Source organism: Corvus moneduloides, chromosome 3, assembly GCF_009650955.1.
Source record: "Corvus moneduloides isolate bCorMon1 chromosome 3, bCorMon1.pri, whole genome shotgun sequence".
In the NCBI taxonomy this organism is placed as follows: Eukaryota; Metazoa; Chordata; class Aves; order Passeriformes; family Corvidae; genus Corvus; species Corvus moneduloides.
In genome coordinates, this window is record NC_045478.1 from 1489012 (window position 1) to 1503097 (window position 14086).

Consider the following 14086-nt stretch of genomic DNA (forward strand, 5'->3'; position numbering starts at 1 on the left):
GGGTTATCCAGGAGTTATCCAAGAGTTATCCAGGAGTTATCCAGGAGTTACCCAGGGGTTATCCAGGAGTTATCCAGGAGTTATCCAGGAGTTATCCAGGAGTTATCCAGGAGTTATCCAGGAGTTATCCAGGGGTTATCCAGGAGTTATCCAGGGGTTATCCAGGGGTTATCCAGGAGTTATCCAGGAGTTATCCAGGGGTTATCCAGGAGTTATCCAGGAGTTATCCAGGGGTTATCCAGGGGTTATCCAGGAGTTATCCAGGGGTTATCCAGGGGTTATCCAGGAGTTATCCAGGGGTTATCCAGGGGTTATCCAGGGGTTATCCAGGAGTTATCCAGGGGTTATCCAGGGGTTATCCAGGAGTTATCCAGGGGTTATCCAGGAGTTATCCAGGAGTTATCCAGGATTTATCCAGGAGTTATCCAGGAGTTATCCAGGGGTTATCCAGGAGTTATCCAGGGGTTATCCAGGAGTTATCCAGGAGTTATCCAGGGGTTATCCAGGAGTTATCCAGGAGTTATCCAGGAGTTATCCAGGGGTTATCCAGGAGTTATCCAGGGGTTATCCAGGAGTTATCCAGGAGTTATCCAGGAGTTATCCAGGGGTTATCCAGGAGTTATCCAGGGGTTATCCAGGAGTTATCCAGGAGTTATCCAGGAGTTATCCAGGAGTTATCCAGGAGTTATCCAGGATTTATCCAGGAGTTATCCAGGAGTTATCCAGGAGTTATCCAGGAGTTATCCAGGGGTTATCCAGGAGTTATCCAGGAGTTATCCAGGAGTTATCCAGGGGTTGTCCAGGGGTTATCCAGGGGTTATCCAGGGGTTATCCAGGAGTTATCCAGGGGTTATCCAGGGCTTATCCAGGAGTTATCCAGGAGTTATCCAGGAGTTATCCAGGGGTTATCCAGGAGTTATCCAGGAGTTATCCAGGGGTTATCCAGGAGTTATCCAGGGGTTATCCAGGAGTTATCCAGGAGTTATCCAGGAGTTATCCAGGGGTTATCCAGGAGTTATCCAGGGGTTGTCCAGGAGTTATCCAGGAGTTATCCAGGGGTTATCCAGGGGTTATCCAGGGGTTATCCAGGAGTTATCCAGGGGTTATCCAGGAGTTATCCAGGGGTTATCCAGGAGTTATCCAGGGGTTATCCAGGGGTTATCCAGGGGTTATCCAGGGGTTATCCAGGAGTTATCCAGGGGTTATCCAGGAGTTATCCAGGAGTTATCCAGGATTTATCCAGGAGTTATCCAGGGGTTATCCAGGGGTTATCCAGGAGTTATCCAGGGGTTATCCAGGGGTTATCCAGGAGTTATCCAGGGGTTATCCAGGGGTTATCCAGGAGTTATCCAGGGGTTATCCAGGAGTTATCCAGGGGTTATCCAGGGGTTATCCAGGAGTTATCCAGGGGTTATCCAGGAGTTATCCAGGGGTTATCCAGGAGTTATCCAGGGGTTATCCAGGGGTTATCCAGGGGTTGTCCAGGAGTTATCCAGGAGTTATCCAGGAGTTATCCAGGAGTTATCCAGGGGTTATCCAGGAGTTATCCAGGGGTTATCCAGGGGTTATCCAGGGGTTATCCAGGATTTATCCAGGAGTTATCCAGGAGTTATCCAGGATTTATCCAGGAGTTATCCAGGAGTTATCCAGGAGTTATCCAGGAGTTATCCAGGGGTTATCCAGGAGTTATCCAGGAGTTATCCAGGAGTTATCCAGGGGTTGTCCAGGGGTTATCCAGGGGTTATCCAGGGGTTATCCAGGAGTTATCCAGGGGTTATCCAGGGCTTATCCAGGAGTTATCCAGGAGTTATCCAGGAGTTATCCAGGGGTTATCCAGGAGTTATCCAGGAGTTATCCAGGGGTTATCCAGGAGTTATCCAGGGGTTATCCAGGAGTTATCCAGGAGTTATCCAGGAGTTATCCAGGGGTTATCCAGGAGTTATCCAGGGGTTGTCCAGGAGTTATCCAGGAGTTATCCAGGAGTTATCCAGGAGTTATCCAGGGGTTATCCAGGAGTTATCCAGGAGTTATCCAGGGGTTATCCAGGGGTTATCCAGGGGTTATCCAGGAGTTATCCAGGAGTTATCCAGGGGTTATCCAGGAGTTATCCAGGGGTTATCCAGGAGTTATCCAGGAGTTATCCAGGATTTATCCAGGAGTTATCCAGGGGTTATCCAGGGGTTATCCAGGAGTTATCCAGGGGTTATCCAGGGGTTATCCAGGGGTTATCCAGGGGTTATCCAGGGGTTATCCAGGGGTTATCCAGGAGTTATCCAGGGGTTATCCAGGAGTTATCCAGGAGTTATCCAGGGGTTATCCAGGGGTTATCCAGGGGTTATCCAGGAGTTATCCAGGAGTTATCCAGGGGTTATCCAGGAGTTATCCAGGGGTTATCCAGGGGTTATCCAGGGGTTGTCCAGGGGTTATCCAGGGGTTATCCAGGAGTTATCCAGGGGTTATCCAGGGGTTATCCAGGGGTTATCCAGGAGTTATCCAGGGGTTATCCAGGAGTTATCCAGGAGTTATCCAGGGGTTATCCAGGAGTTATCCAGGAGTTATCCAGGGGTTATCCAGGAGTTATCCAGGAGTTATCCAGGAGTTATCCAGGAGTTATCCAGGGGTTATCCAGGAGTTATCCAGGAGTTATCCAGGGGTTATCCAGGAGTTATCCAGGAGTTATCCAGGAGTTATCCAGGAGTTATCCAGGGGTTATCCAGGAGTTATCCAGGGGTTATCCAGGAGTTATCCAGGAGTTATCCAGGAGTTATCCAGGAGTTATCCAGGGGTTATCCAGGAGTTATCCAGGAGTTATCCAGGAGTTATCCAGGGGTTATCCAGGGGTTATCCAGGAGTTATCCAGGGGTTATCCAGGAGTTATCCAGGGGTTATCCAGGGGTTATCCAGGGGTTATCCAGGGGTTATCCAGGAGTTATCCAGGGGTTATCCAGGAGTTATCCAGGAGTTATCCAGGGGTTATCCAGGGGTTATCCAGGGGTTATCCAGGAATTATCCAGGAGTTATCCAGGGGTTATCCAGGGGTTATCCAGGGGTTATCCAGGAGTTATCCAGGAGTTATCCAGGGGTTATCCAGGGGTTATCCAGGGGTTATCCAGGAGTTATCCAGGGGTTATCCAGGAGTTATCCAGGGGTTATCCAGGAGTTATCCAGGAGTTATCCAGGGGTTATCCAGGAGTTATCCAGGAGCTACCCAGGGGTTATCCAGGAGTTATCCAGGAGTTATCCAGGAGTTATCCAGGAGCTACCCAGGAGTTATCCCCGAGTTATCCAGGAGTTATCCAGGGGTTATCCAGGGGTTATCCAGGGGTTATCCAGGAGTTATCCAGGGGTTATCCAGGAGTTATCCAGGGGTTATCCAGGGGTTATCCAGGAGTTATCCAGGAGTTATCCAGGAGTTTTCCAGGGGTTATCCAGGAGTTATCCAGGAGTTTTCCAGGGGTTATCCAGGAGTTATCCAGGAGTTATCCAGGGGTTATCCAGGGGTTATCCAGGAGTTATCCAGGGGTTATGCAGGGGTTATCCAGGAGTTATCCAGGAGTTATCCAGGAGTTATCCAGGGGTTATCCAGGGGTTATCCAGGGGTTATCCAGGAGTTATCCAGGAGTTATCCAGGGGTTATCCAGGAGTTATCCAGGGGTTATCCAGGAGTTATCCAGGGGTTATCCAGGGGTTATCCAGGGGTTATCCAGGGGTTATCCAGGAGTTATCCAGGGGTTATCCAGGGGTTATCCAGGAGTTATCCAGGAGTTATCCAGGAGTTATCCAGGGGTTATCCAGGGGTTATCCAGGAATTATCCAGGGGTTATCCAGGAGTTATCCAGGGGTTATCCAGGGGTTATCCAGGGGTTACCCAGGGGTTATCCAGGGGTTATCCAGGGGTTATCCAGGAGTTATCCAGGAGTTATCCAGGAGTTATCCAGGGGTTATCCAGGGGTTATCCAGGGGTTATCCAGGAGTTATCCAGGAGTTATCCAGGGGTTATCCAGGGGTTATCCAGGAGTTATCCAGGGGTTATCCAGGAGTTATCCAGGGGTTATCCAGGGGTTATCCAGGAGTTATCCAGGAGTTATCCAGGGGTTATCCAGGAGTTATCCAGGGGTTATCCAGGAGTTATCCAGGGGTTATCCAGGAGTTATCCAGGGGTTATGCAGGGGTTATCCAGGGGTTATCCAGGGGTTATCCAGGAGTTATCCAGGGGTTATCCAGGAGTTATCCAGGGGTTATCCAGGGGTTATCCAGGGGTTATCCAGGAGTTATCCAGGAGTTATCCAGGGGTTATCCAGGGGTTATCCAGGGGTTATCCAGGAGTTATCCAGGAGTTATCCAGGGGTTATCCAGGAGTTATCCAGGGGTTATCCAGGACTTATCCAGGGGTTATCCAGGGGTTATCCAGGAGTTATCCAGGAGTTATCCAGGGGTTATCCAGGGGTTATCCAGGAGTTATCCAGGGGTTATCCAGGAGTTATCCAGGAGTTATCCAGGACTTATCCAGGGGCTATCCAGGGGTTATCCAGGAGTTATCCAGGGGTTATCCAGGGGTTATCCAGGAGTTATCCAGGAGTTATCCAGGGGTTATCCAGGGGTTATCCAGGGGTTATCCAGGAGTTATCCAGGGGTTATCCAGGGGTTATCCAGGAGTTATCCAGGAGTTATCCAGGGGTTATCCAGGGGTTATCCAGGAGTTATCCAGGAGTTATCCAGGGGTTATCCAGGAGTTATCCAGGGGTTACCCAGGGGTTATCCAGGGGTTATCCAGGGGTTATCCAGGAGTTCTGTTCCCATCCCTGCACTCTGGCCCTACAGCCGGGCGTGATCCTGATCCTGGGAGTTGATCCCGGTGTTTTCCTGGGAGCAGGGACATTCCTGAAATTCACGGAACGCTTTGGAAGGGGACCTTGACTCCCAAAATTCATGGGCTGGGTTGGAAGGGGACCTTGAGGATCAATTCCAATCCCAATATCCCGGTGGGAATGCCGGGAGTGCCGGGAGAGCACCCCCGGATCCATCCCAAGGAACCGCCTGGAGAGCCTGGAACGGGGCTGGAATGTGGGAAAACCGAGGCACAATTCCCTGGTTTCTCCCCATTCCCACCCATCCGGCCCCGCTTGTGCCGATATCCCTTGGAATGGCCAAAATTCCCAAAAAATGGCCCGAAATTGCCAGAACATGGCAGCAACCCGGCCTTCCTGGGAGATTTCCCACGAGGAGAAATCCGGGTTTATTCCCAGATTCTTGGGGGATTCCCATTTTCCAGGGATGTTTTTCCAGGGATGGAATTTCGTCCCCAGTCCCAGACGCGGCTTTCGGGACGAGCCCCAGGATGGGGAGCGGGGACGATCCCTGGCATTCCAGATCCTTCGTATTTCCCGGGAAACACCCCCTGGGATTGGGTTTATTCCCAAAATCTGGGAATTCCATGGCGCGGCCCAATCCTTTTCCCTCCCACCAATGTTCCTGAGCTTTTCCAAGACCAGGATGGGGGGGGAAAGCTGGAGATGGAAAACTGTCAGGAAAATCCCACGGGAGGCATCGGGTTTGCTCCGTAAGGGCTCTGTGGGAATTCGGGAATCCCTGGATCAGCTCCTGGGAAAGCTCCAGCTGCTCCCGGCCTAAAGAAGAGGGAAAAGGTGGGAATTTCTTCCCTCTTTTGGGCTAGTTTGGGAATGTGGGGGTCACGCCGCGAGTTTGGGAAACGGAGCCCAAGAAAAGCCCGGAAATCCCAATTTCCCCTCTTTTTTGGGATGTGGACTTTGGGGTTTGTGGGATCCAAGGAGGAAAACCTTGGGATTTGGGAAGGGAGGGAACACCCGGCCAGGCCTCTCCCGAGTTAATCATTGCCCAGGAACGGAGCCTCCGGAGCCGGGAAAACCTTGGCAACCGCTGGAAAAGCGGGAATGGCGTGTCCAGGAATAAACAGCCCGGGCTCGGCCGTTCCCGAGGGCACGGCTATTTTTAGGATGAGCCGGAGGATGGAGCGGGGCCACGGAGAGGTGCTGGAATTCAGGAGGATCCCAAAGGATCGGGATTCGGGGTGGGAGCTTTTCTCGCAGCATGTGGGATCTGGGATCTCCTCCGTGCTGGAGATTTTCCCACAGAATCTGGGATCTGGGATCGGAGCTTTTCCCACAGAATTTGGGATCCGGGATCGGAGCTTTTCCTGCAGAATTTGGGATCTGGGATTGGAGCTTTTCCCACAGAATTTGGGATCCAGGACCAGAGCTTTTCCTGCAGAATGTGGGGTCTGGGATCAGAGCTTTTCCCACAGAATTTGGGATCCAGGATCTCCTCCATCCCAGAGATTTTCCTACAGAATCTGGGATCTGGGATTGGAGCTTTTCCTGCTGCATTTGGGATCCGGGATTGGAGCTTTTCCCACAGAATTTGGGATCTGGGATTGGAGCTTTTCCCACAGCATTTGGGATTTGGAATCTGGGATCTCCTCCATGCCAAAGCTTTTCCCACAGCATTTGGGATCTGGGATTGGAGCTTTTCCCACAGAATTTGGGATCCAGGATCTCCTTCGTGCCAGAGCTTTTCCCACAGCATTTGGGATCCAGGATTGGAGCTGTTCCCACATCATTTGGGATCTGGGATTGGAGCTTTTCCCACAGCATTTGGGATCTGGGATCTCCTCCATGCCAGAGCTTTTCCCACAGCATTTGGGATCTGGGATTGGAGCTTTTCCCACAGCATTTGGGATTGGAGCTTTTCCCACAGAATTTGGGATCTGGGATCTCCTCCGTGCCAGAGCTTTTCCCACAGCATTTGGGATCCAGGATTGGAGCTGTTCCCACAGCATTTGGGATCCGGGATTGGAGCTGTTCCCACAGCATTTGGGATCTGGGATCGAAGCTTTTCCCACAGCGTTTGGGATCCAGGATTGGAGCTTTTCCCACAGCATTTGGGATCCAGGATCTCCTCCATGCCGGAGCTTTTCCCACAGCATTTGGGATCCAGGATTGGAGCTGTTCCCACAGCATTTGGGATCTGGGATCGGAGCTTTTCCCACAGCATTTGGGATCTGGGATCGGAGCTTTTCCCACAGCATTTGGGATCCAGGATCTCCTCCGTGCCAGAGCTTTTCCCACAGCATTTGGGATCCAGGATTGGAGCTGTTCCCACATCATTTGGGATCTGGGATTGGAGCTTTTCCCACAGCATTTGGGATCCAGGATCTCCTCCATGCCGGAGCTTTTCCCACAGCATTTGGGATCCAGGATTGGAGCTGTTCCCACATCATTTGGGATCTGGGATCGGAGCTTTTCCCACAGCATTTGGGATCCAGGATTGGAGCTGTTCCCACATCATTTGGGATCTGGGATTGGAGCTTTTCCCACAGCATTTGGGATCTGGGATCAGAGCTTTTCCCACAGCATTTGGGATCCAGGATCTCCTCCGTGCCAGAGCTTTTCCCACAGCATTTGGGATCCAGGATTGGAGCTGTTCCCACATCATTTGGGATCTGGGATTGGAGCTTTTCCCACAGCATTTGGGATCCAGGATTGGAGCTTTTGCCACAGCATTTGGGATCTGGGAAGTGTTTTGGAGCTCGGGACACAGCAGGAGAGGTTTTTGGGATGAGAATCATGGAAGGGCAGCAGGGTGCTCATGGAAAAGCAGCTGGAAGAGCAGCTGGGATGGGATGTGGTGCTTCCGAGCGAGCGGATTCCCGGGATTTTCGGCATTCCCGGTGTTCCGAGCTTTCCGTGGCCATCCATGGCTGGAAGAGTGTCCCGTTGTCATGGCGACCCCGGAGCCAGGACAAAAATAGCCCAGCTCCGTGTGGGGGTTTCTCCTCCGTTCCCACCTCCAGATGGATCTGGGCAATTCCCGGGAATCCCCGGCTGCGCCGGCGGTGCCTGGGGCAGGATCCGGCCTTGGGGATTTTGGGATCTGTCCCTTCCTCCCTGTCCCCATCCCCTTATCCCAAATCCCCATGTCCGTGCCGCCACGACCCCTCTGGCACAGCCCGTGGGAATGGGATCCAGGATGTGGGGTCGGGATCCAGCCTGGACCCATGGATGTGGCTCTATCCCATGGGATCAGGCACGATCCAGCCCATGGGCTCAGGATCCAGCCTGTGGGATGGGATCCATCCCATGGATCTGGCTCTATCCCATGGGATCAGCCACGATCCAGCCCATGGGCTCAGGATCCAGCCTGGAGGATGGGATCCATCCCATGGATCTGGCTCTATCCCATGGGATCAGCCACGATCCAGCCCATGGGCTCAGGATCCAGCCTGTGGGATGGGATCCATCCCATGGATCTGGCTCTATCCCATGGGATCAGCCACGATCCAGCCCATGGGCTCAGGATCCAGCCTGGAGGATGGGATCCATCCCATGGATCTGGCTCTATCCCATGGGATCAGCCACGATCCAGCCCATGGGCTCAGGATCCAGCCTGTGGGATGGGATCCATCCCGTGGCTCTGGATGTTCCCGGTGGGATGGGACAGGGCGACTCCCGAGCCTTCGGCCGTTCCGGGGGATGCCGAGAGCCCGGAGCACCGACAACCTTCGGAGCTCGGCCGTGTTTTTCCAAGGGCTGCAATTCCCACGGCGGGGCCACAATTCCCAGGGAACGGCGCCGCGTGATCCGCTCGGAGCCGCTCCCCTTCCCCCGGGATCCCTCCGGGATCCCCGCGGGATCCCCCGGCTCCCTGCCCAGCTGCCGCCTTTTTCCAAAACATCCCCGCAACTTCGAACACCGCGAATCCCCTGGGACGCTCCAGGCGCCATTCCCACCCCGCGGAGCCGCTTTTCCCCCCGAATTCCCAATATTTGCCCCGGAGCGGGATCTGAGGTTGCTCCCCGTGATTTAAACAAAAACCGGGGCCGCACCGGCGCCGTTTCCGGCCCCGCTCATCCCGAAATTCCTCCTCTTTGTTCCCGAATATGCCGTGATCCCAAATTGCCGCTCTTTCTCCCCAAAGCTGGTGTCCAACGTGGCCATCTACGTGTGCGCCATCACCGTGGGCTCCATGTCCTACTGCATGGCCGACCGGAAGCACCGCAAGGCCTTCCTGGAAGCGCGGCAATCCCTGGAGGTCAAACTCAACCTGGAGGAGCAGAGCCAGCAGCAGGTGGGAACGGGGCCGGGAATGGGGTGGGAATGGGAAAGGGAATGGGGATGGGAATGGGGGGTGGGAATGGGGGGTGGGAATGGGGGGTGGGAATGGGGGTGGGAATGGGAATGGGAATGGGGGGTGGGAATGGGGGGTGGGAATGGGAATGGGAATGGGGGGTGGGAATGGGAATGGGGGGTGGGAATGGGGAGGGAATGGGGGTGGGAACGGGGACGGGAATGGGGCTGGGAATAGAGCTGGGAATAGGGCTGGGAATGGGGCCAGGAACGGGAATGGGGCTGGGAATGGGAGTGGGAATGGGGAAGGGAACAGGGCCGGGAACGGGGCCAGGAAGGGGGACGGGAACAGGGCCGGGAATGGGGCCGGGAGTGGGGATGGGAGCGGGGCTGGGAACGGGATAGGGAACGGGGACAGGGAATGGGGACGGGAATGGGGCTGGGAATGGGGCCGGGAACGGGAATGGGGATGGGACTGGGGCCGGGAATGGGGATGGGAATGGGGCCGGGAACAGGAATGGGGATGGGACTGGGGCCAGGAATGGGGCCGGGAATGGGGATGGGAATGGGGCCGGGAACGGGAATGGGGATGGGACTGGGGCCGGGAATGGGGCCGGGAACGGGGATGGGAAGGGGGATGGGAATGGGGCTGGGAACTGGGATGGGAACAAGGACGGGAACGGGGCCGTGAAGGAGGCTGGGAAGGGGGCCGGGAACGGGACTGGGAATGGGGCCGGGAATGGGGGTGGGAATGGGGCTGGGATACCTGGCGGAATTTTGGGATCGTGGGGGGAGGTGGGAGCAGGGTGCCAGGTGGGAATGGGATTTCTGGTTGGCCAGGATTGGGGTTGCCGAGGTATTCCCGGAATATCCTGCCGTGGGCACTTCCGAGGGGTCACAGGCCCTGGGAATGGTCACTCAGCGGGTCCCTGTCCCTGGAATGGTCACTCAGCCGCTCCCTGTCCCCTGGAATGGTCACTCAGCCACTCCCTGTCCCTGGAATGCTCACTCAGCCACTCCCTGTCCCCTGGAATGGTCACTCAGCCACTCCCTGTCCCCTGGAATGGTCACTCAGTGGGTCCCTGTCCCTGGAATGGTCACTCAGCTGCTCCTTGTCCCCTGGAATGGTCACTCAGCCACTCCCTGTCCCTGGAATGGTCACTCAGCCACTCCCTGTCCCCTGGAATGGTCACTCAGTGGGTCCCTGTCCCCTGGAATGGTCACTCAGCCACTCCCAGTCCCTGGAATGGTCACTCAGCCACTCCCTGTCCCCTGGAATGGTCACTCAGCCACTCCCTGTCCCCTGGAATGGTCACTCAGCCGCTCCTCGTCCCCCGGAATGGTCACTCAGCGGGTCCCTGTGCCCTGGAATGGTCACTCAGTGGGTCCCTGTCCCCTGGAATGGTCACTCAGTGGGTCCCTGTCCCTGGAATGGTCACTCAGCCGCTCCTCGTCCCCTGGAATGGTCACTCAGCCACTCCCTGTCCCTGGAATGGTCACTCAGTGGGTCCCTGTCCCCTGGAATGGTCACTCAGCCACTCCCTGTCCCTGGAATGGTCACTCAGTGGGTCCCTGTCCCCTGGAATGGTCACTCAGCCACTCCCTGTCCCTGGAATGGTCACTCAGCCGCTCCCTGTTTCCTGGAATGGTCACTCAGCTGCTCCTTGTCCCCTGGAATGGTCACTCAGCCACTCCCTGTCCCTGGAATGGTCACTCAGCCACTCCCTGTCCCTGGAATGGTCACTCAGTGGGTCCCTGTCCCTGGAATGGTCACTCAGCCACTCCCTGTCCCCTGGAATGGTCACTCAGCCACTCCCTGTCCCTGGAATGGTCACTCAGTGGGTCCCTGTCCCCTGGAATGGTCACTCAGCCACTCCCTGTCCCTGGAATGGTCACTCAGCCACTCCCTGTGCCCTGGAATGGTCACTCAGCGGGTCCCTGTCCCCTGCAATGGTCACTCAGTGGGTCCCTGTCCCCTGGAATGGTCACTCAGCGGGTCCCTGTCCCCTGGAATGGTCACTCAGCCACTCCCTGTCCCTGGAATGGTCACTCAGCCACTCCCTGTCCCCTGGAATGGTCACTCAGCGGGTCCCTGTCCCCTGGAATGGTCACTCAGCCACTCCCTGTCCCTGGAATGGTCACTCAGCCACTCCCTGTCCCCTGGAATGGTCACTCAGCGGGTCCCTGTCCCCTGGAATGGTCACTCAGCGGGTCCCTGTCCCCTGGAATGGTCACTCAGCCACTCCCTGTCCCTGGAATGGTCACTCAGCCACTCCCAGTCCCTGGAATGGTCACTCAGCCACTCCCTGTCCCCTGGAATGGTCACTCAGCCACTCCCTGTGCCCTGGAATGGTCACTCAGCCACTTCCTGTCCCTGGAATGGTCACTCAGCCGCTCCCTGTCCCCTGGAATGGTCACTCAGCCACTCCCTGTCCCTGGAATGGTCACTCAGCCACTCCCAGTCCCTGGAATGGTCACTCAGCCACTCCCTGTCCCCTGGAATGGTCACTCAGCCACTCCCTGTGCCCTGGAATGGTCACTCAGCCACTTCCTGTCCCTGGAATGGTCACTCAGCCGCTCCCTGTCCCCTGGAATGGTCACTCAGCCACTCCCTGTCCCTGGAATGGTCACTCAGCCACTCCCAGTCCCTGGAATGGTCACTCAGCCACTCCCTGTCCCCTGGAATGGTCACTCAGCCACTCCCAGTCCCTGGAATGGTCACTCAGTGGGTCCCTGTCCCTGGAATGGTCACTCAGTGGGTCCCTGTCCCTGGAATGGTCACTCAGCCACTCCCTGTCCCCTGGAATGGTCACTCAGCCACTCCCAGTCCCTGGAATGGTCACTCAGCCACTCCCTGTCCCTGGAATGGTCACTCAGCCACTCCCAGTCCCTGGAATGGTCACTCAGCCACTCCCTGTCCCCTGGAATGGTCACTCAGCCACTCCCAGTCCCTGGAATGGTCACTCAGTGGGTCCCTGTCCCTGGAATGGTCACTCAGTGGGTCCCTGTCCCTGGAATGGTCACTCAGCTGCTCCTTGTCCCCTGGAATGGTCACTCAGCCACTCCCTGTCCCCTGGAATGGTCACTCAGTGGGTCCCTGTCCCTGGAATGGTCACTCAGCTGCTCCTTGTCCCCTGGAATGGTCACTCAGCCACTCCCTGTCCCCTGGAATGGTCACTCAGCCGCTCCCTGTCCCCTGGAATGGTCACTCAGCCACTCCCTGTCCCTGGAATGGTCACTCAGCCACTCCCAGTCCCTGGAATGGTCACTCAGCCACTCCCTGTCCCTGGAATGGTCACTCAGCTGCTCCTTGTCCCCTGGAATGGTCACTCAGCCACTCCCTGTCCCCTGGAATGGTCACTCAGCCACTCCCTGTCCCTGGAATGGTCACTCAGCCACTCCCTGTCCCTGGAATGGTCACTCAGTGGGTCCCGGTCCCCTGGAATGGTCACTCAGTGGGTCCCTGTCCCTGGAATGGTCACTCAGCCACTCCCTGTGCCCTGGAATGGTCACTCAGCCACTCCCAGTCCCTGGAATGGTCACTCAGTGGGTCCCTGTCCCTGGAATGGTCACTCAGCCACTCCCTGTCCCCTGGAATGGTCACTCAGTGGGTCCCTGTGCCCTGGAATGGTCACTCAGCCACTCCCAGTCCCTGGAATGGTCACTCAGCCGCTCCCTGTCCCCTGGAATGGTCACTCAGCCACTCCCTGTCTCTGGAATGGTCACTCAGCCACTCCCTGTCCCTGGAATGGTCACTCAGTGGGTCCCTGTCCCCTGGAATGGTCACTCAGCCACTCCCTGTCCCTGGAATGGTCACTCAGTGGGTCCCTGTCCCCTGGAATGGTCACTCAGCCACTCCCAGTCCCTGGAATGGTCACTCAGCCACTCCCTGTCCCTGGAATGGTCACTCAGCCGCTCCCTGTCCCCTGGAATGGTCACTCAGCCACTCCCTGTCCCTGGAATGGTCACTCAGCCACTCCCTGTCCCTGGAATGGTCACTCAGTGGGTCCCTGTCCCCTGGAATGGTCACTCAGCGGGTCCCTGTGCCCTGGAATGGTCACTCAGTGGGTCCCTGTCCCTGGAATGGTCACTCAGCCACTCCCAGTCCCTGGAATGGTCACTCAGCCACTCCCTGTCCCTGGAATGGTCACTCAGCCGCTCCCTGTCCCCTGGAATGGTCACTCAGTGGGTCCCTGTCCCTGGAATGGTCACTCAGCCACTCCCTGTCCCCTGCAATGGTCACTCAGTGGGTCCCTGTCCCCTGCAATGGTCACTCAGCCACTCCCAGTCCCTGGAATGGTCACTCAGCCTCTCCCTGTCCCCTGGAATGGTCACTCAGCCACTCCCTGTCCCCTGGAATGGTCACTCAGTGGCTCCCTGTCCCTGGAATGGTCACTCAGCCGCTCCTCGTCCCCTGGAATGGTCACTCAGCCGCTCCCTGTCCCCTGGAATGGTCACTCAGCCACTCCCTGTCCCTGGAATGGTCACTCAGCCGCTCCCAGTCCCTGGAATGGTCACTCAGTGGGTCCCTGTCCCCTGCAATGGTCACTCAGCCACTCCCTGTCCCTGGAATGGTCACTCAGCCACTCCCTGTCCCTGGAATGGTCACTCAGTGGGTCCCTGTCCCCTGGAATGGTCACTCAGCCACTCCCAGTCCCTGGAATGGTCACTCAGCGGGTCCCTGTGCCCTGGAATGGTCACTCAGCCACTCCCAGTCCCTGGAATGGTCACTCAGTGGGTCCCTGTCCCCTGGAATGGTCACTCAGCCACTCCCAGTCCCTGGAATGGTCACTCAGCCACTCCCAGTCCCTGGAATGGTCACTCAGTGGGTCCCTGTCCCCTGCAATGGTCACTCAGCCACTCCCAGTCCCTGGAATGGTCACTCAGCCACTCCCAGTCTCTGGAATGGTCACTCAGTGGGTCCCTGTCCCCTGGAATGGTCACTCAGCCACTCCCAGTCCCTGGAATGGTCACTCAGTGGG

The 14086-nt window shown here is 56.3% G+C and overlaps 1 protein-coding gene across 1 annotated transcript in view; it reads left to right on the forward strand.

The window, feature by feature from the left end:
* The window catches only part of ADCY3 (adenylate cyclase 3), a 48475-nt gene that overhangs the window by 9390 nt on the left and 24999 nt on the right, over positions 1–14086 (forward strand). The window contains exon 2 of the mRNA XM_032103352.1: positions 8956–9105. Within this exon, the coding sequence (XP_031959243.1) occupies positions 8956–9105 (150 nt within the window). The remainder of the gene's footprint in view (positions 1–8955; positions 9106–14086) is intronic.